The sequence below is a fragment of the Pleurodeles waltl genome, chromosome 3_1, assembly GCF_031143425.1.
Source record: "Pleurodeles waltl isolate 20211129_DDA chromosome 3_1, aPleWal1.hap1.20221129, whole genome shotgun sequence".
NCBI lineage: Eukaryota > Metazoa > Chordata > Amphibia > Caudata > Salamandridae > Pleurodeles > Pleurodeles waltl.
In genome coordinates, this window is record NC_090440.1 from 1,896,518,912 (window position 1) to 1,896,542,360 (window position 23,449).

The following is a 23,449-nucleotide window of genomic DNA, read 5'->3' on the forward strand; positions in this document are numbered from 1 at the left end:
AACAGCGCTGCTGTGTGTCTTTGTTGGGAGGACGGGGCAAAAGCAGGCAGGTGTGTGTGATTGAATTTGTTTCATATGCTCCGTGGACAATTCCTTACAACAGAGTGACACCAAAACTATATGCAATTTTATAGTACTTCATGATGAATGCACACAACATGCAATAAAACAGCAGTACATCATCAGAAAATGCCCCAACTCTCTGGAATACATCAATTTAGAGTATAGTTGTTACAGAACATTCATAGAACCACAAATGTTATGAAATGATATTAACACAGTACACTAGGCATATTACATTATGGTCATTTTTGTTTTACATAGCACATATATTTATGTGTGTGCTTTACAGCTCTGATTCTTGAGCCAATATCTGCACTATCTAATTTTAAAGGCTACAACTGATTTTAAATAACAAACATTATCTGAGTCGTAGTAAGGAAGATTTACTATGCGGAGACACGCGTGACGGTTAAGTCAACCTGGACCTTAAAAAAACAAAAAACAAAACGAGAGCCTTTACTCTTCTCGACACTGAATTTGTAGGAGGGGGGCCCGGCTAGAGAAATGCACTAATACTGGAGCCTTTTCTAAAAGAAGAGAGGACGTCTACAGTAACTGCACAATGGAAAACATTTATTTCAGAAACAGATAACATGCAGAAAGGAAAGGTAAAAGATAGTTCTTGACGACACTAAGGAAAAGGACTGAACAGCCATGCAACACTGCTGCAAGCATTCAGATAGTGAAAGGGTACACTGAGCCACCACAAAGAAACTCGCCACAGAAAAGAGAGAGTGGGAAGGCAAATCAGTGTCCTTAAGGCACAGAGGTAGTAGTTTAAAGAATAACACAATAACCCCACAATCCTGTGAAAGAAACTGAAAGTCTAAGCATCTGGCATACAATCAACTAATGGCAAACCTACCTGGGTTAACCCAGATGATTTTAGTAGCTCTTGTGGTGACCTGGTCCCATAAAGATTTGGAGGACGAAGTGATAAGATTCGACTGTATATTCTGTTTCTGTCCTGTAACAAATGAGATCCCGTCAATCAAAAACTTTTAGCTGATTGACCATTAATAAAATGTAAAAACAACAACATGTATTGGCAAATCCTATAGGTTTGGCCTTGGCAAGCTGGTGTGATTGCATCCGTATACTCACAATACAAAATTGAAGTTTAAAAATAAATGACCATTGCATATGATTTTAATAGACCATAACTACGGATTCCTAGCAGGCAGATGCTCTTAGAGGAAAATGTAATACTTATTTGTGGAAAAGGTACTTTTGGCTTTGAACATAAGTAATCTGAAATACACAATTTAAACATACAAGGATGACTGGAAAACAAAAGTAAATAAGAATACTGAAAGGAAACAACAAGCATTGGAAAGTATTGGGGCACAAGTACTGTGACTGAATTGCACTTAATTTTAAGCAGATGTGTCCAGGTGATTATGCAAAATACCATCACTGACAGTGCAAGAGAGCCAGTGGCTGAATTAGCCTGACCTGCTAACTCGTGCTATATGCTGTGGTGGGTTGAAGAAAAACGTGAATGGCAGACGTCTAGACCTGCAGATGAAGACGGCTGACCCAAAGACCTTCCATGACTGTATAATTCTATGTAACTTGTTATGAACCGTGTTGATTACATAACGCTGGTGAAACAACTAAAGTTACCTCTATGCCAGACCTAAAAATAAATACGGCCTATTATTTTTCTACAACATTTCTATTGATTCGTTTACATAGTTCTGGCTGAGCAGACGTGGCAAATTAAATGGTAAAAGTAATAAAAAGTTGTGGGAGCTTCAGGCCAGAGGGTGAGACATGGTGAGTGAGCAGGCCAGAGGGAATACCCTTTATTGATTCTTTAAGTTTCAATGCCTTTTTACTGAGTAGAAACAAACACGATTTTCATTACAAAAAATGTAATCCCAAACCCCATCAATCGCGGTCTCTGTTCGGATAGTACATTGTGAAAACCCTAGTTTTAATGTAAACAGACTTTTGCAGGGCATAAATGAGATGGCTATTTCTACATGCATGAAACAAAGGAAACGGGATAGGTTGTGATAGAAAGATAACCAAAATCAGAAGTCAGACAGATGAAAACACCATTTCAAAGTAAAACACAAGGATATGGTCCCTCTCCTCCTCAAAGCGCATGGTATGCGATCAAGCTACGTTCCAGCTACAGGACTTTGATGGCTTCCTACCCCACCAGCGATGCTGGCCAATCAGCCAAGGAGGGATCCTTTAATCTCTTCAGAAAGGACTTTGCTGCCTCAGGTTTCCTGACGAGATATGAATTATCTATGTGTTGCATCCCCAGTTTTCCACAGTGTAGCAAAACTCCATTTGCCAGTGGACAGGTGCTTTTCTCTGCAAGCTTTTGCAGGTAGGCTGGGCAAGAGCACTCACATAAGGTAACAGGATAATTCTGTTGTGGTCCTAATGGGGTTTTTCTTTTAGGGTTGCAACCCCCTTCAAAACTGGTTCACGCTTCTCTGATCCAGCCAATGCCACTATGATCGTGCCACTAGACTGGGACTCAGCCGACCCAGATCTAGAAACACCTGATAAACTATTTTCAAAAAGGAGGGCAGGGAGCAGTCAGCATTTTTTTTTAAAAACGTTATTGCCTTTAACATATTACACATTCTTCATTCGGTTCCAAGCTATCAAATAGGTTCACAGAAGTAAATTCATAGCTAAGCAACAGTCTTAACCTCTTCCAAAATGCATTCAACGCTTTCAAATGCTTAAGACTATTCGAAACCCCTTCCCTTCCCCTTCCCTTACTGTGCGCAGCGACTTCAGTTATGCAATTGTATTCTCAGTGAACGTGGAGAGGTTATTCCTTATAATCACCAGGATCTTATTGGTTGGCTACTCAGGCATCTTAAACATGTGTCACTTGGGCCTCTTAGTACCTGCTGCCCTTTGCTCTCCCTGGGGTGCAGAAATCATTTAAGGAAACACATGGTCTCCTTCGGATGGATCAGTTTCGAATAGAGCTGTGACCAGTGCTTCCTAGGCCTCAGCCCCATCCAGTCAGCCCTGCCCCCTCCTAGCCTGTCGCACTATATAATATGATTCAAAGTCTGGTACGGTCAAGTCTCCTTCCGATGTCGGCCTCTTGAGCTGGGACAGTGCATCCCTTTGGTGACCCGCTCCCCAAAGAAACCCCGTAATCAGGGTATCAAGGTCCCCAAATCAAAAGCGTGAGATCCACATTGGCAACACTACAAAGTAGTAAAGCAGACATGGTAAAGCCACCATTTTTAAAAGTGCACCTCGACTCGCCACTGACAGTGGGAGCGTGTGCCAGAATTCAGTGCTAGAGCTAAGGCCCTGTATGGCTTTCACCATGGCCCGTGCCTGTCCTTTCCTGTGAAGTAATTGTGTCCAGTTCCCAAAGCCATTTCCCAGCCCAAAGTGCCTCAACACGTCTTGTAGATATGGGCATTCCAGGCTGTCAAATGCTTTTCTAATGTCGAGAGCTAGAGTCGCCGCTGTAGTGTCAGCGAAAGACTCAGCTTCCATCACCGCAAGTAGCCATCTAACATTCAGAGCTGTATTTCTACCAATGATGAAGCTGTTTTGGTCTCTATGTATGAGAGTGGTCATATATTGCATCAGTCTAGTGGTTAAAATTCTACTAAGTATTTTATAGTCGATTTATGTCTGGAGCATCCTTCCCTGGCTTTACTAGCAGTACTATAAGTGCTTCCCTAGTAGACTATAGTAGGGAACCTTTGTGTATGGCCGTTTGGTATAGAGCTAGTAGTCTAGGGGTTAATTGTTCCATATAACAGGAGTACAACTCCACCAGTACGCCATCCGTGCCTAGTGTTTTCTTCCTGGCCATCTGCATTATTACCGCTCTAATCTGCTTTATTACCTGAGCTCCTCAGCTGCCTGCAGGGGCAGTGCTAGGACCGCCGGATCCGCCAAGAATGTCTGTAAAGCATCAGTCACATTAGAGACGGTGCGTTCGTATAACAGAGTAATACGCCCGAAACTCTGTGTTAATATTGGTTTGACTGTGTACCCTATTCCCTGTGGTGGCAGTCAATTCGACTGTGACAGACCCATGCTTGGCTAGATTTGCAAGCCAGGCCAGCAGTGCTCCGGTCCGATCCCGCTCGGTGTGTGCCAGGGTCATAATTTTTTTTTTTTTCATAGTTGAAGCACCAGAGGCTTTCCACTTCACTCACCATCTTTTCCTTGGCCTCTGAAAGGTCTGAGTGTAATTCCGGGTGCCTCAAATCTCACTCTGCTACCTCAATGTCACGCAGTAGCATTAGTCGCACCCCTATAATCCCAGAAATGCAGTGGCTTCTAATTACCGACTTGAAGGCCTCCCATTCGATCAGCGGGGATAAGGAAGTGCCAGATTTCTCGGTAAAATAAGAGTCCATGGTGGTTTCCAGGGTTTCCCAGAAGTGGGGGGTCTTCTAATGATTCAGGTGCAATCTCCAAGTGGGTATGGAGGTCTAGAATGGCTCCAGCTTAGCCCCAACAGGAGAGCATTGTGGTCGGAGGCCGTTCTAGCCATTCAGTAAATGCCACAGTTTTATGGTCCTTTAGGGAACATAATATAGTATCCAACACATGCATGTAAGTGATATATTGGTGAGTAATATGAGTAGTCTTGTTCTACTCCATGTTGAGAATGGCAAGAATCTATCACTCCCCATTCTCTTTGCCAGGCGGACAACAAACTAGCTCCCCTATTGACCAGGGAATCTCAGAGCACAGGATGGGAACAGTCTATATTAGCATCTGCCACGCAGTTATAATCCCCCCTCAGCTAGACAGATCGAGCCATATGTAGGGCCATGCTTTTAGAAAGTATGTGAAAAAATGCATCTTGATCAGAGTTTGGGTCATAGATGCTGCCTATGGTTCTGTCTCTGCTGTCTAATTTCCCTGTGATGATGACCTATGTGCCCTGGGGTTCTATCATCTGACTGATGCATTGGAAAGGGACCCCGCTCTAATCCAGATTAAAGCTCCTAGAGCATATGAGAATTATGTGGGGTAATAAAGTTGCCCCCTCTACCTGCGCCCCAGTGCTAGCCCCTTTTTAGCAGTAATATGGGTTTTCTGCAGCAATGCGATCTGTGTTCCCAGTCATGTCAGATGAGAAAATACTTAGGGTCATTTAGGCATAGAGTGCTTGCCCCGTATGTTCCAGGACATCAATTTGTATGTTATACAGGGTTCCATGATGTAATGAGGTAGGTGTCTGTACTAGGATGGTTCCTGAGGAACCAGTTCCTTATTCCTTGGGGTCACCTCTTTCACTTATCTCTTGCAGAGTACTCCAGGGCACAATGTACCTCCCCAACTCCCCAACCCATGGACAAGTAGCCAAACTCCACTCATCCAAACCAGCACAGGGACTCCAGTTCTCCTTTTAGTGCCCAGTCCCTGGTGCCCTATGGGTAGGTCATCTACCTGAGGCCTTGGCCTGCAAGTGCCCCCGATGTAAAGGGAAAGGATCTAGCCTTAGTCAAGTGTTTGTGTCAATGAAGCACCCTCTGGTTGTGCCTGCCTCTGATCTCTCTAGCTGCACCAGATCTTGGTCAGGGTTCGTGCTTTAGAGCTCTCATCTAGGCACCTAGTGAGTGTCCAAGGGGTCATTTAATGCCAGATAAAGCTCTGTGGCCTGTGACAGCAGGGGTCACGTTTTTTCAAGTCAAAACACCGCTCCAAGCACTCATTGAGGGCACCCGTAGGGTTTGGGTACGCAGAGTATTTCTTCCTCTTCCTGCAGGTGTTTAAAAAATAGAGGCCTCATGCTGGTCCTGCTGGTAATTACTCTAATGCTCTCAAATGACCCAACGCTTTCCCTCCTGCACATTTCTGGGAAGGGGAATGAGTCAGGCCCAATTCCAGCTTGGAAAGCTCCCTTACAGTGTCTACAGCAGGGGCAGGCAGAAGGGCTTCCCGATCCCTGCCGTGCGGCCAGGTCCTTCCCAGACTCTCTTTGTTTCTCTTCTGTTGTAGCGATCAGTCCCCACACACCCCGTCTGCCCCTCACCGCCCTCTCACCTTGCGAGGTCACACTTTCTAGCAGTGCTTAGACCTGAAAAGTAATCTGGGTCAAGCCCTTGTGTGGCTATTCGGCCGCAGAAGCAGCTCTAGGGAAGCCCGCTAAGTTTTCTTCTCTCACTGCTCAGGGTTCAAGGCTGTCCACTCTCTGCACCTCAGCCCCAGTCTGTAGTATGCACCATGTTCAATATCCTGGTGGTGTCTCGCCGCCGCAAGGGAGTTCTGTTGCACAGCTCAACTTCCCCTCACTGTCAATGCTGCAGCCGTAATTTTCCAGGAGCTGGCTCTAGGCTGCAGGCGGGTGATGCTCACTTTGTTGCAGTTCTAGAGGTTGATGGCAGATCGAAATAAGCCACCCTCTGCACTCAGTTCCAAGGGGGTCAGCTTATGGGGGTGTCTGTGCCAGTTTATTAGTCAGGATGTAGGCGGATGCGGGCTCCCCTAGTCAGAGCTCAGAAATCCATGGCCTTTAACATCGGCGTCTTGGCCATGCCCACCAGGGACGAGTCAGCATGATCGGTAGGGGTCAGGTGAGATATACAAGACCCAAACAACCACAACCACCCAATACTAGGAATCTGAGTACCCAATTAGTGGCCACTCTCCTAGCATTGTCCAAGACCTCATATTTCGCCGTAAGTGGCAACTAAGTTTTGATGGATCATGGCTAAAATGTCACCACTTCCTGATGTCCAGAGAACACAGTTGACAAGCCTCCATCCACTTGTCACACATGCTTCTCCGGTGAAGCCACCTTACACTCTGATCCAACATCCAACCTTAGATTCTTTCCCTCCTGGAGTCTGTAACCACCATAGACTGGTCAATCCCCTCACGTTTCTTCACAATGGTTTTACAATGCTCCCGTCATTTCTCTACATCCCTTTAGGAGGTCGCTCATGGAGTCTCCCTGGTTTCATCCACCTAGATTCCCTTTTTTCCTTCTCGTCTATTGTATGAAAGTCATATTTGACTCTTTTACATTGGTTCTTGGTCAAAGCCTATAGCTATCATGTAGCAGCCTTCTTATAGAACAACCACTTCAAACCTGTGTATCCACTTTCACCAGTAGAACCTTCTACTAAGCTATCATGCTTGGCACCTAACGTGAGGGCAGGTCATGGTTAAAACTGCTCTCCGCTTACCCTATGCGAGAGCCCAGCTCACTTCTAATAGGATGCAGAGGCTTCCTCTGAGTTTCATCTGCCATCTTGAATACTGCTGTGGTAAATACAAAGCCGCATTGAATGCCCTTTTTTTTCTACAAGTAGACTGCAGCTTTAGGCAGAGCTTGCCATCTATATACCTTTCATTGCCCACACCATCCCTTCGAGCTTGACATATGAGCCCAAGCATATGTCACCATCTAGCTTGGTCCTCAACTTCCCCTTTATTGATTTTTAATCATAATCTACTGTACTCTACAAAAGCAGCTATACACCTGATGTCTCACAACAGCAGCCCTCAAAAATGGTTATTCAATCGTTATGCCACTGTTAACCGTTTTGACCATCTTATACGTCCTATGCCTGCCAGATGATGGAACCTAGAGAACCATAGCATCGAATGAATGCAAACATGTAACCCACTACATGGCAGCATTCACCATCCACAATGAATCAGCATCCTGAAGGAGAGGAATCTCTTTATCAACAAGCAGAGCTTGGGGGTCAATACAGAGAGACAATTTGGGCCTGTGTGCAAGAGACCAGAAGGTTTCTCAGTGTAGTTAAATCTAGATGTCACACTTGTGCTAAGAGGTTGAATTATTGAAAACTATAATTTTCCTGCACTGTTAGACTGATTACAATGATCTCTGATTGCTGAACACAAATTGTCCTACTGCTAGGGATTTAAAATTACATTAGGCTAAAACAGCACAGATAAAGAACTGGAAAAGTTTACAAGCAAAAAAATAGTCATACATACACTAATATGAGGATTATTTCATTGCAAACCAGTTCAAAATAATATCTTTAGTAATGCTTGCTCCATGTGTGTTTCTCTTTGCTTCAGCATCGTGGCAAAGCAATACAATACTGTGAATGTATGTAGTAAGCCTAAATTGCTGAGGAAACATCTTTTCTAAGACTACTGTAGCCCCTAGAATACTTGAAAAATGAGCTTTTGGTTTCAGTGCTATGATCAGTTTCATAATCTTGAAAAACTCTGAACACATTGAACAATCAACCTCGCCAAATCAGTCTTAGTGAAATCCAATCCCTTATTTGTTTTGTAAAACAAAAAAAAACATTTTTTTTTAGATTTTCTGAGCGTATTTTCATCAATATAGTATCATAAAAACCAAGTACCTCTAAGTAATGCAAACTCTGCTTCACTTTTGTTTTTGAATTCTTGAATTGGTAGCTCAATTGTATGGTTAACAGGAAATGGTAATTTTACCTTCTGAATCAGTCACCCTTCCAGGTCAGCTGATGGCTAAAAGGAATATAATCATTAATGACAAGTGTGTTGATGATTTTTATATAAGTCGCAAGTCACACTAGCTCCTCGCTCACATTCGGCTTTGTTGTGTTCTCACATTCCCTCTTGTGTCTCTCCAGAGGACTCTGAGCTTCACTTTTCATACAGTAGGTACCTTCTGGCTGTACTCCTGTAAACTGGCACTCTTAGAAAAATGAGAATATCAGGACAAAGACCCAACCCAGACCCTTCCAATATCTTTGACAGTGTGCTTCTCTGATTTAAATTTCTCTTTATATTTTTCTAAATATCACTATGATAAAAATTATTGATGTTGAACTGTTTTGACAAGCTATAATTTTCTCTCCCTAACTAAGCAGGCTTGAATCGTCGAATAAGGGGTAGTGTGCAGTTTGTATGTTAACCATTAGCAACAAGGATGTCAGCCAATGTTTCCCAGTGCTACCCCTCTTTCCAATTTGACTCCGAGTTTAAACTGGAACACTGTTTATCTTCAGTGCTCTGATTAACGATTGAGGGGAGAATGAGGTTTGTCATCCGGTACTTTGAAATCTGGGACTCTGACACCTGACAGGCAGTCTCATCCTCTTCATTGCTTTCAAATATTGTTTCATACATTATTTATGTTGGTTATTTTTATTCATACCTTTACAAATTACACACGTGTAACTAGTGCATATAAATAGTTACAGGGATTGTGTGTTGGCTCTTTCAATATGCTGATAAGGCTACTAAGCGAAAATCCATATAAATTTATGCCATGAAAAGAATGTATGATAAAGATATTAGTCACTGTACAACTGAAAGGTGAAATATTGATTACTGTGGTCCAAAACACAATGGGTGTCATTATGACCCAGACGGTCACTAGACTGCCAGAGTCATGGTAGCGATTGGACCGCCGCATTATGACAATGGCGGAACCGCCAAGGTCCAACTGCCGACACCGCCAGGCTGCCACCAGCGCTGCCCAGGGGATTATGAGCCCCCATCCGCCAGCCTGTCCATGGCAGTAAACACTGCGATGGAAAGTCTGACGGAATTGGACTGGGCATTGCAGGTGCCACGTAGTATATTATAGCCACAAAGTGAAATCGAACACGGATGCATTTTTAACTTTTGACCCTTAAATACGATGGTCAGATCTACACACATTTTGTGCAACCTCACTGCAAGATCGGATACTGCTAATCCATGGGGGACCCTGCACTGCCCACTTGGCATGAGCAGTGCAGGGGCCCCCATGCAGAGCCCCATCGCGCATTCCACTGCCCGAATTACGTTCAGTCAAATGTGCGACGGGTGCTGCACTGCCACATTGCAGCCGTTGACATTAGGAGACAGCTGCAATGTTAAGGCCCTGTTCCACGCCGGCCCAGCGGGGAAACCATAATAGGGCCGGCGAGGTTCAGGCCACCCCTGTGGCCTGATGCCGGTATGGCATTGGCGGGCAGCCTCTGCCGCCCGCCAACGTCATAAAGGGGCCCAATATATTTCCAGTTACATATTTAGTAGTGCCTTTGTCAGCACATCTACACACTTCCTAATAAATTAAGTTCACAAAATTTTATGATTTCAGAGTTATACAGCTAAGTTTTGGGACTATCAACTGGCTTGAGTTATAGTATCCTCTTCACTGTAAGTAGATGTGGTGTACCTTTAGTCCCTGGTGTAGTGCCCAGGGAGCTTTAAGATTTGTGATAATCATGTCTGTCATGCTTACACTAATTCAAACTGCATCACTGTTACACTGTATGTTCCCAAATCATCTGATTGACAAGTGGATGTGGGCGAAAAGAGTAGACAAATGTTTTGCGCCCGCACTGTATTCTCTTTGAAGTACTGACCAAGAATGTGTATTCACAACATTTTCAGTTTTCTATATACAGAATAAGTCTACCTTGGAATCCCCAGTGAAAATAATAAATCTTGTACAGCCTCATAGTTTAAGTCTGTTAAATGTTTTGCTGTGAAAGAAAACCCTTTCTTCAGTGCTCACTTCCATATTATTTGTATATTTTCAGATTGACACATTTGACCTACTATAAATCGCAGACATTCCTTGTTTATGTAGTGCATCACTGCTTCAAGATACACATTTTTTAGCTCTGTTTTTGTAATGAAGGCACCATCCATTAGCGGTATCCGATCTTGCAGTGAGGTTGCACAAAATGTTTGTAGTTCTGACCGTCATATTTAAAGGTCTAAAGTTGAGAATTTATCAGTGTTCGAGTTCATTTTTTTGGGGCTATAATGTACTACATTGTCTAAAACCTTGTCCCTTCTATTAAACAGGCTTTTCTATACTTCTATCTGTTAACAAACAACTCTTTCACCTCAGTTAATTGCCTTCATTGCCTTCTGTTCAGGAAGTATTTATCCTGGAGTAGTATCATTTTGATGACTTATACTACTGAAATGGTGCTAGGCACTCATCTGCCTATGCTTCTTGACCTCCATTATTCTGGGAATAATCGTCTACTTTGCCTGGGGTTCTGTCATCAAGGTGGTCCTTGTGAGTCATTGTTAATGAGTGGTGGTGCCCCTTCTGGTATCAACACTACCTTTTTTTCAATTGGAAGGATACTGTGATGTACTTTGCTGAAGGGCACTCTGAATTAAATTGAAATGACTGTCTCTGAGATTGTGGGCATCCACCACCTCCACTACAATACCTCATTTTAAACACTATAAGCTGAAGAGTTTTTGGCTTGAACTTTCTATATAATTGGCAAAGGCATTATTGATTGTTACAAAGTAAGCACGTGTTACACACTCGGTGTTCGTCAATTCCGTACGTCAATCTGTCTTGCTCTCCAGAATTCAAGAAAAAAATCAACATTCTCTATAGAAGATGCTAACAATTCAAAGCAGTTATCAAAATTTTAATATGTCCACAATGAAATAGTTTGAGAAATATATGTTTTCATACTAACTAGTAGATGGTGGGTATAAGAGAGGCACATAAATCTATGACAGATTCATTCATGTTACGGAGCAATTTGTTTGTCATTTTTAAGTAAACATCTTTAGGATATTTTGATCACAAGCCCATTGTTAGTAATAACATCCACTGTTTGGTGAAATCAACATACCAGAAAAAGTCAATTAGAAGGAAAACAATCCATTGGTACAGTTTTGGAGAACACTGCATTGCATCAATACCAATTTCTCAAACTGTACCAAGAAGGTATATGATTTAAGGGCGGGGTGAGGCAATGGTAAACTGCTGATGTGTACTCATGATTTGTATACTCTGGGTGAGCAAGGGATTGGTGACTGTCAACAGAAGTTATTCAAGGGGTTAAACAGCCAGGCGCTTTGCACGGTAAGCATGCATCACAATACTCAGCACGCACAGAACCTAATTAGGCATGGAGCTGGTGGGGTGGGGGACGCGAAGGGGTGGCAAGGCCTTAGTGAGGGCCACATGCCACAAAAGTCTACTTTGATGCCAGGTGGCAATCTCATTCTAAACACTGGCAGTAGCTTCAAGTACTATGTACTGGGGTTGCTTTTTGGGTTTTCTGGCCATTTCTTGGGGACACTGCGCTGAGGTTACTTAGAAGTCAGGAGAACCAAGTGCTGCATCCCTGTGGCGACTACCCCTATCCTTGTGTCACAGCATCCTCTGCAGTGCACAGTGTTTAAGTGGGTCTGCAAATGATCTGCCGGGCCCAAATTAAAATAATGGATTTTGTGCTCTTCAGTCATCCCAGCGCAAAAAAAGGTTGAAAGGGCCATCCTGGTGGAGACTACTGGGGCTGTTTTTGTAGTTACCTGCCCATTTGCTGGTGTGAGGCTCAAATACATGTCCGCAGGAGACCAAGCACTTCACTCTGGAAATAAGGACCTACTCTGCTAGTGCGCTTTTCAAATGGCTTGTTGAGCGTTTACCGTTATTCCAACTGAAATAATAAATACAATCATATCAAAAAGAATTTGAGGACGCTGAACATACAGAACACTTGCTGGCTCAAAAATATGTGGCAATGTACTACTGTTGCACACTCAGACAGGTGTGCCAACTCTCTAACCTTTCTATTATTTGTTCTTTTAGGCTAGATACTGTTGTACCTGTCTATGGTGTTTTACTGTGTCATTATTTGCATTTGGTCTGGAGTACTATATTATATTGTATTTTGTTTCTTTTGTGCTGTTAATACCACCACCAAAACACACTTATAGATTCCAATCTTAACCATAAAAAATTCAGACAAAAGAAAAATAAAGCAATGTACTAAAAGACCAATCTTTAAAAGGTATTTCTGATTTAAGCAATTTCTTGTTCGAAACATTTCAAACACTAGAGCCTAAAGTGAAACTGATAGTTGGTGCCAAAGCAAGACACCATATACAGTAATGAGATTACAACCAAGTTTCAATTGTTGCCAATTGTGAATTTTCAATTTAGGATCAGCTGCACAGCGCTGTCCAAACAATAGGCAAAGTCTTCCTCTTTATCTGATCAGAAACTAAGCCAGGTTATACTCCTTTTCAGGCCTGCAAATTTTCATGTATACAGAAACAAAAAATACTCCTAATGAGATGTATTTTGTATTGCTTGAAGCTTACTAATAGACGTTTGGAAAGCATTCAAATGAACCTTTATGTAGAGTCGTAGCCTAAAAACCAATATGGCTTGCACCAGAGTAAAGGTCAAATCTCAGATGCGTTTGAAGGTGATGGTGTTCAGTCATGACTACAGAAAGAGCTTCCAGAGAGGGAACAATTTTGAATAAAAAAAATATCTCCCCCAAGTTCTGAACTGCTGAGTCGTGTTTATTTCAGCCCTAGTGTCGGAGGCCATGGTCGCACTGGGGGTGTAGAACCTAATTCCAACACAAGTATTTCCAGCATTAAGACACACATAATTAATTGCACACAAATTCATATTTCACTGCCATTAAAGCCTGGTAAGATGTTGCTCCTATATTCAGGCCATGAACTTAAATCCAGCAACATTTGGATATCACTGCCCTGGCTTACATTCAACACCACATACCATGAAGGCGTGAGTTTATCAGCCATAGGAATCATATCAAATATCATATCATATAACATCATATTATATCATATCATATATACACATATATTTAATACAATTTGACACCGAGGTGAACGTTCAAATATACCAAGTTCAAATGAGTTTTTTAAAACTTACATTCAGTTAAATTTAAGTTAAAAGTACTTACTCATATCTTTATATGTGGTACTAACATAACTGTATTTATTACTTATTTCTATTGGAAAGCCTGTCTAAGAAAGTAAACCAAAACACTAAACAAAAGTAAATCAGAATTATTACAAAAAATGCCAGAAAGCGTTCTTGTCCTTTGTAAACTGCTGCAATGTGTAAGTGGTAATGATAAATATTTTCATAGCAGCAGGTTGTAGCACAAATGCCTTTTTAGTGGTACCACATATCAGCAGATTTGATATTTCCATCATAGCCAGATACAGAAGCCTTGCTCTAAAAATATTTTCAGGTAATAGTCACTGAATTACAGCTTCCAGCTGCTGAGGCACATACCCACACCATGAAACAAAAGCTGGGCCTTACCTCTTTCTTGAAATTCAAGAAGTAGTTTGTCTGGTCAATAAGGAAAATCTCCACAGCTGATCTCCTCAAGTTGTACCTACGCAAATGAATCTCACGGATTTGTGAAAGAGGCCATTTAAAATCATAACCCACACCTAAGAAAAAGAATATTTATTGTCAATAAAATTATTATGCACACACACTGCTATCTTACACAGATAGTCTAGAATTTTGGTTCAGAGATGTGCTACTGCCTAAAACCTGGCACGGATGCACAAATAAGGGCAAAGAGAACAGCTGGACACGCATGCTTTGTTTCCAAGCTGAGAAAAGTCAACAAAGGTCTGAAATACAAGTGAATCATACATCTTCCTTTATGTATAAAGTAAAAAGGTGCTTAATGGAGGAGGAAAGCTACAAACTGGACCAGTGGAGGCATATGCATCAAGTACTCTAAATGTTAAAGGGTGATAGAATTCCAAGATACAAATTACATTATTAATCCTCTGTCTGCCCCCCACCAACAACTCTTCCATAGAGAATTGTTTCCCTTTCTGTAGCATCTCTCGTCCTGTTGATGTTGCACCTACATAGGTATAAGAAATTAGTTGGCAGAAAAAAATTGGTTTGTCGCTCAAAACTAATCTGGATTCACACGCTGTCCGTTGTTCTACATTTTGCTGGTTGGGTCTGAAATCGTTCTTCAAGTAAATACAAGTTTTATTGACCTTCGGAGGAGTCACTATGATTCACTAGGATGTTGAGTGTAGGCCCACAATCTACCAGTACAGAGACACAATCCTTAGATTCTTGTTCATATTTATATACAATGTGCATGCAAATAAAGGTTTATGTGCCAGATGTTGTAAACGTTTGGCAACAGCAAATTTTGCTGTTTGCGACGTGCAAAAAGCACATTGCGTTGCCCAAACCCCGTTTTGCGATTCGGTAACCCGGTTACCGAATCGCAAAACGGGACTGCGAGTCACAATTAGGAAGGGGTGTTCCCTTCCTAATTGCGAGCCGCAGCACGATGTTGTTTTGTGACCGCGAACGCGGTCGCAAAACAATCACAGTTAGCACCCATTTCAAATGGGTGCTAACCCATTCGCAAAAGGGAAGGGGTCCCCAGGGGACCCCTTCCCCTTTGTGAATGGCATTACAAAGGGACCACTGCCTGCTCTGAAAAAATGAAACAAAAATGTTTAATTTTTTAGTTTTGTAATGCATCTCGTTTTCCTTTAAGGTAAACGGACGACATAAAAAAAAAAAAAAAACTGCTTTATATAAAAACAGTCACAGACATGGTGGTCTGCTGTCTCCAGCAGACCACCATCCCTGTGAGTGCCGCGATTCTCAAGGGGTCGCAAATTGCGACCTACCTCATGAATATTCATGAGGTGGGCCTTTGCAACCCCCCTGCGAATCGCAGATGGTGTCAGGGACACCATCCAACATTCTGAATTGCGACTTGCAAATTGCGACTCGGTCTGACTCGAAATTTGCGGGTCGCAATTCAGAATGTACCTACATCTATCTGGCCCTATGTTTCACCGGTCACTCTTCTCAATTATTTCGTATTCTATAGACAGCACTATCTTTCCAAGGGGTTGTGGCACATTTATGTGAGACTAGAATAGTTTGAAGCTGAAGAACTACTGTTAGACATAAGTAACAAGTTTTGTTTAAAGAGTAAATCTATTCTAAATTTATATGGCGTGCATACATTATGTACAGGTATTATCCCCTTATGGAGTCAGGCATAAAGTGTGAGCACAAGTGACCAGATGTTTTACAACTACGTGGCCCACCTAGCATCTCTTTTGCAGCTGGGCATTTACTACTGCCCTTGCTATTTGACTTTGGAAAGCTTTCATAACACACATCACCATAAGTAGTTCCACGACCTTTATGTGTTTTAATGCTTCAGCTGATGTTCAGTGACCTCTGACTTTCAATTCGACCAGATGTGAATCACTGCTGTTTTAAATAATCTGTTGTTACTGGTACTGTGTGTGTGTGTGAACATTCTGCTCTGTCATGTTCCTTGTGTCAGCCACCTTAATTCTTTTGGTACTTTGCAAGTGACAACTACTAGATCCATCCATTCTCCAGTGTGAGAGACCAATGATTTGCTAATCTTTTTTATACTGGTCTTATGTATAGTCATGCAAATGGTATCCAATGGATACAATTTTCATCACAGTTCTCAGTGCCAGATACTAAGATGTAAGGAAGATGCAAACATGTTCCAGTAATGGCATCACTCTCTTGTAATTTGATATACCTACAAGATGGTCTGAGTATTCAACTGAACTCCTAAGAAGGTTTTCTCTTGGGATGGAGTTGGGGAGAACTTTTTCATACTGACTGTGAATTCCTATTCGGCAAGTTGCTGTTTAAGTAGGTTTGTGCTGGTTTGGCATTTTTGGTTCAAGATTCCCTTTACCACTGAGTCGACCACAATATATGTATTAATTAATGATCTGTCATCTGAGATGCACAGCCACCATTTCAGGAGGTTTTGTAAATATTCAGTCAGGCATAATTCTGAAAGACTGCTTTGAGTTAAAAAAAAAAAATGCTCTATCCAAAACCTTAGTTAACATAAATGTTGCTGATTCACTGAGATAAGGAAGTATATGTCATACGATGTGACCTGATTCTAGCATGAGTCTTTACACAAGGTCATATGGAATCTTTGGGTTGTGACAATTTTTTTAAGAATCAACGTCCAGGACTGACCTTAGAGTTAGGTCTTGTTTTGGTATGAGGAAGTAAATGGAGTAAAGTCCCTGATTCAATTCCTTATGCTGCACCTTTGCAATTGCTCTCTTGAGGACTAGTTCTTGAACTTCCTCCTGTAGTCGAGGAGTGTGTTTTTGTTTTCATTATTTAGTAGTTTTGATTTTATTGTTTACGGTTTGTATAGCAGTTGCAAGCAACAGTTGCACTGTATGGTGGATAGGTCCTATTTGTCAGAGATGATTGCCTGCCAATGTGGCCAGCGGTCCCCTATGACTTCTGTTGTTATGTGCACCACACATGATGTAGTCACATGCTGGATTGGGCATAGGCTCTTGATATGTGCTGTATTCCTCTACCCCAAAAGGACTGTTTTTCTTTACTTCTTTGCTATCATTGAACCAACCGTTAGCTCCAAGCACTTCCTTGCTGTAAAAAGAATTGTTACTGTTGAGAAAATGGTCTACAGTGGTCTGGCATGGCCCACCTATGGCTAGGTGATTCTATGCAAAAGGTACACTGCTTCTGCCTTTGTGATTGTTAGACTTTTTATTTTTTCTAGTGTTTCCTCCATTGGTGTTTCAGAAATTCTTTCTACTAGGTATGGAGTGTCAATTACCATAAACTCTGTTTTTTTCTGGTTCCCACCCAGATATTACGACCCATGCATGTCTATGTAATACCATAGCTGTACAGAGTTGGCTGCCTTACAATGTCCAATGATCCTAAGGAGGATTTTAGGCAGGTAGTGGCAATTGTCTTCCCTTCCTGTTTATGGCATGCACCTTTTTATTGCATTCTTTAGAGATGTTACAAAAGGGCTTTAATATCTTCAACCTTAGAGCATTAAGAGTTTACAATGTGGCACAGTATGGCTGATGCTCTTTCTACCTTTCTCCCCCAATGCACTCCCCTTTTATTGTCTTTACCAGTGGATGGGCCTGATGAGATAGGGTTGTTAGACATTTTTCATAAGCTAGTGACTATTATGTAATCTGCCACAACATGATTTCTTATGTATACACCGTTTTGTGGTGAAGGTCCATATTTCTTTTTAATGTTTGGTTTGATGACTCATGTAGTGAGCTAATTCTTACCCACGTTCTTGGAGACGAGGAACTACATGGCTAAGAACGTATCTCCTCTTGGGGCGAATCGGTTTCCACATTTTGCCATATGTTGTGCTTGCCACGTTCACTGAGGAGATCTTTCTCCAACTCAGCCAATAGGATAAGATCATCCCCTTTCAAGATTATATGATCATTTAAAAGCTCATAATTTGGGATGGGTGTGATGTGCCAGGTAAATCACTGCAATGTCCTAAGGGTCTCAAGGGTTTCCACGTTATAGGATATTGTGCACTCAACATCAAAGTCCGGAAATTGTTCCTCCTGTGCCTCTTCAGTGCCATCTGACCAATCCTAACCCTCATCTTCAGAGACCCCAATCTCAGATTATGATCTGTGTAATAGTTTGGTACACAGTGTTGTTTTCCTCTAATGGTTTTTGTAATTTGCTTCAATAAAGGGCTAGCAGCACCTCCTTTGTGGGGTAGGCAAAAGTTAAAACCTGTATGTTTGTCATTAGTAACAAATTTTCAATGACACTTTGGGCAAAATTTAAAGGGACTCTTCCACATAATTTAGCCATACAAAATAATGCAAAAGGTTTTTTATTAAAAGCAACTGCCAACCCCGCCTCTCCTGCCCCCAAGCATTATTGGGCCTCTCTCTCCAATGGTTGAATAACCCACAACAAACTTTATGCCTGAAGCTACTGTTTCGCGACTTCCCGTTATTCTCCCAATTTCAATGGTTCTCTTTCATGAAATGGATGTATATCTTCGGCATCCAATTTGAATGCTGGCTCATCTCTCCCTTTCTCTCTTCTAAACTCACAAATGCCAAGCATAATTTGAATCTGGCAAGTACATACTGGTTGACTGTTGGATTACATTTTTGTCACTGTGAGTCATACGGACTTGTCCTATGGTTGAGGCAAAAAAAAGGAAAACATTATTTACGTGAAGAATGATTCCAGGGTCAAGCACTAAAATTCACAGCACATGACTCTAGAAGCAAAACTATGTTCATGGCAGTGGTTAGCTCTTTATTTCTCCAAATTAAGCTTGCGTTGCATTAACACGTTTGCTGGTACTGACAGGACATACTTGTCCTAGTCAAGGAAAGTGTTTGTACATGTCACCAAAATATCCTCACCTTCCTCTTTCTCAATGCTCCCATCATAGAAGCAGAAGTGTTGAGTTGTGACCTCAAGTCTGCCTGAAATGACATCCATGATTGTAATGAGCTGACATTCTTCAGAAAGAACCAGTTTTTCCTTCTGATTCTGCTCCTCATTCTCATTCCTGCAGCAAAAATAATATCACATGTACTTTGTGTTACCAAAGCCATAATACTGATTTGTATGGAATAGCACGTTCATCACAATATTTAGGTAAACCTTCCTAGGACATTTTTAAGAATCTGAAGGCCGAGATGACTTCTAGACACTAAGCAGAATTAACCAAGATGTGAACTTACTGTACAAGCTAAGTGAATAAATATGAATGACTTCAGAATTCCTGGTAATGGCCTATCTTGTGATTATTCACAGGCAGAAATACCCACATGTGGAGATGAAATAAGTTTCTCCAGTCCGGCTTATACAAAATGGTGGACTTGCCTACAGTCATTTTAGACAACTAAATGTACCATTATCATTGGTGGTGTGTACCTTTTGATAATCAGAAATAGTAGTTGCTAATTAGGCCATGTTATGTGGCCAGTTAAACATTTTAGCATGGAAAGCTAGTGTAAAGTCTAGACAGAACAGACAGGTCTCAAGAAGGATAAATTACTTACCTGTAATCCTAGTTCTCTTCCAGGGTAATCCTCATCAAAGTCATAACCACTGAATATTTCCGCCCATGTGTGGGGACCCCTGAGCACATTATATAGATATATATATATGTATATATATATTTATGTATAAAATTGTACCTAGAATTTTAACACATCTATACATATTGATTTTGTCTACATATCTATGCAGCCTATGTTAAAAGCTAAAACATGCCCAATTTTCGTTACGTTTTTGTTTAATAAATATCAAACCAGTCTCAAGTATCTCTGTAAGTCAGACAATGAGAGACATACAGTGCACAACTGTCCTTTATTGAAGAGAAACTGCAATGAAATGCAAAGGCATTGTTAGCCCACAGGCTGCATTTAAAACATGCTAAAGTAAAAACTGGCACCATGCCTTTAAGACCTCCAGGACCTCCAGTATCCCACCATGCCCCAGAGGTGACAGTGAGGTGATAGTTATTTTTTTGTGGTGATTTGAAGAACAGAACACCACCATGTATTAACTGCTGTATTCAAGATTCGTCAGGGGAGATGGGCGGGTTGCTTATGACTTTGATGAGGATTCCCCTAGAAGAGAACTAGGATTACAGGTAAGTAACTTATCCTTCTCTTCCAGGGAATCCTCATCAACAGTCATAAGCACTGAATAGAGTAGCAAGCCCATCCCACACCCTTGTGGATGAAGTAAGAGTAAGCAAAGCAGCTGACCTGTTTATTTAAATAGATTTCTTAAGGAGGACTGTCCTACTTGGGTGTCTGTCCTAATATCCGAGTCTAGACAGTAATCCCTTGTGAAAGTATGCAGCAATATCCAAGTCGCTGCTTTGCAGATTTCGGAGATGGGAACATTTTTCAGAAGAGCTGCTGTTGCCACCTTGCCCCTTGTAGAGTGGGCTTTGGGCCTAGCAGACAAGTGCTTGTTAGCTAACTGATAAGAAAAAACAATACAAGAAACTATCCATCTGAAAATGGCTTGTTAGGTAGGGATGCCTGTTCTCATAGGACCATAGTTCACAAACAAATGATCAGACTGCCTGGTATTTTATCTATATAAAACCTTAGTACTCTTTTCAGCTCTAAAGAGGGCAAAGTTCTTTCCATTGGTGTGGACGGTTTGGGAAAGACTTCAGAAGTGAGATAGTCTGGTTAACGTGAAAATCAGATACAACTTTGGAAAGGAAACTAGGATGAGTCTTCATCACTACCCTGTTATCATGGAACACTGTGTAAGGCTCTTCGGCACAGAGTTTGAATTTTGCTAACTCTACGTGCTGAAGTGATAGCGACAAGAAAAGATGTCTTCCATATAAGATGTTGTAGAGAAGCTTTATTAGGTTCAAAAGGAGGACCCATGAGTTTTGAAAGTATCAAATTCAACTCCCAAGGAGGAGGTGGAGAACGGACAGGAGGAAAAACCTTTATTAAGCCCTCAAAAAAAACATTAAACACAGGCATTCGAAAGAATGATGTCTGAGAAGGCAATTTTCGATAAGCAGTTATAGGTGCAAGATGTACCTTAATTGATGAAAACTGCTAACCTGACTTTGCTATGTGAAGGAGGTAGGACAATATGATATCCTCCAGACCCAGTATTGGATGAAAGTGATTCTGGATGCACCAGATATAAAATTATTTCCATTTAAATGAATTGATGGTCTTTTTGACTCCTTGAAAATGTTCATGCATTCCTGCGAAAGACCTAGATGGCCATATTGCAGGAATTCAGGAGCCATGCTGTCAAGCTCAGTGAGGTAAGGCTGGGGTGGAGTATCTTCCCCTCAAGCTTGTGAAGGAGATCCAGTATGTACTGCAGTCTCCTGTGTGGCCTTTCTGATAGATGTAGGCCTTTCCTATAGATGTAGAAGGTCCATGTATCACCACTGGCGGGGTCCTTCTGGGGTTATCAGGATCGTACTGGTCCTGGCTCCGTAGAATTTCTTGATCACTGTCGGTATCAGGGGAATGGGTGGGAAAGCGTACAGAAATGTTCCTGACCAGTCTATCAATAGGGAATTCCACTTTGTGCTTTCTCGGTAAAACCTGGAGGTGAAGCCTCTGCATTTTTTGTTGTTTTCATCGACAAACAGGTCTATTTGAGGATACCCCCAGTCTTGAAAGAAGTCTTGCATGACATTGTTGTGGAGAACTTAGCTGTGTGAGTCAGTGAAGCTTCGACTGAGGGAGTCCGCTTGTGTACTCTGGACTCCTGGGAGGTGGATCGCTGTGTTTGACAACTTCCTCGCTAATAGCCAGTTCCAGATGGTCCGTGCTTCCTGAGACAGGGGGCGAGATTGAGTGCCCCCCTGCTTGTTTAGATAGTACATTGTGGACATGCTGTCTGTTTGGACTAGGAGAGAGCTGTCTTGTATGGATGGGTAAAAAGACTTCAGGGTTAGATGGATAGCTCTCAGCTTTAGCAAACTGATGTGATATTGCTCTTCTTTGTCCAACCTCAAGCCCTGAGTTTGGAGGGAGCCCATGTGAGCCCCCCAACCCTGAAGAGATGCATCTGTTACAAGTTGAGTCAGAATGTCCTGATGTAAAGGGACACCTATTAGAAGATGCTGTTGATGTGTCCACCATAGTAGTGAATTCCTTGCCACTGGTGACAGAGTTAATCGGTCGTCCCATTTGTCTGCGAAATTGACTCCATCGATCCTCCAGATTTTCCTGGAGTGGTCTCATTTGTAATCTGGCATTTGGAACAATGCAAATGCAGAAAGCTGTGGTACCCAGAAGTGAGGCTACTTGTCTGGCAGATGGACGCAAAGTGTAAAGGCGTTTGTGACATTTCTGTGCTACTGATTATAGTCTCTCCTCCGAAGGATACACTTTTGCTACGTTTCTATCCAGGTTGCTCCCAAGTAATGTAGCCTTTGGGTTGAAGTCTGTATGGACTTGTGTAGATTGACTTGAAGATTGAGATATTGGAGGGTCTCCAAACAGATCTGGTAATGCTGCAATGCCGGAGTTGGGGAGAAACATTTTACTAGCCAATCGTTGAGGTACAGATAAATGAACATCTTGTCTTCTGTAGGTGTGCTGCTTCTATCACTACGCACTTGGAAAATGTGCAGGGAGGTGACTTCAGACCGAAGGGTAATACTTTGTACTGGTAGTTTTTGGATCTGACTGTGAATCGCAAGAATGTCCGGTGCTTCTTTGCTACTGGGGTGTAGAAGTAAGCATTCTGCAGATCTATGACACACATCCAGTCCACCTGATGGAGTTTGGGGGAAATCTGATGGAGGGAAAGAATTCTGAATTTTTCTTTGTGTTTGTTGAGTTGTCTTAGGTCTAGAATGGGTCTGAAGTATCTGTTTGGACCTTTTTTCCTCACAAGGAAGAAACAGGAGTACACCCCTCGACCCTTTTAAGAGGGTGGTACTTCTTTGATAGCTCTTTTCCGAAGTAATGTGACAACTTTGTTTTGTAGAAGCAGCTGTTGATGTCAAGATGTTCTCAACAGTGGCATCGATGGGGAGGAGAGCTGAAGCGTAGTGCATACCCATTTTATACAATGTTTATGACCTATCTTTGGTTATTGAACACCACTCGTCTAGATGATTGCGGATTGTGAGAAACTAGGGCTGATTGCAGAGGCCCCATAACTTTTTGCCCCCATTTTCCACTTTATGCTGGTGTTTTCCTGACTCTGATGGTGCCCTGGGTACTGCTAACCAGTCCCAGGGCCTGTGCTCTGTGTAAAATGGATATGCAAATTAGGCTAATTATAATTGGCTAAGTTAACCTACCTATAAGTCCCTAGTAT

General features: G+C 42.0%; 1 protein-coding gene across 4 annotated transcripts in view; it reads right to left on the reverse strand.

Annotated features, from left to right (window-relative positions):
* Positions 1-23,449, reverse strand: part of NBEAL1 (neurobeachin like 1) — a 672,403-nt gene that overhangs the window by 166,475 nt on the left and 482,479 nt on the right. For all 4 annotated transcript variants that reach the window (XM_069226032.1, XM_069226034.1, XM_069226033.1 and 1 more), the window contains exons 36-38: positions 19,027-19,175; positions 14,084-14,217; positions 929-1,030 (exon numbers count right to left, since the gene is read on the reverse strand). In XM_069226032.1, coding sequence (XP_069082133.1) covers positions 929-1,030; positions 14,084-14,217; positions 19,027-19,175 — 385 coding nt within the window. The remainder of the gene's footprint in view (positions 1-928; positions 1,031-14,083; positions 14,218-19,026; positions 19,176-23,449) is intronic.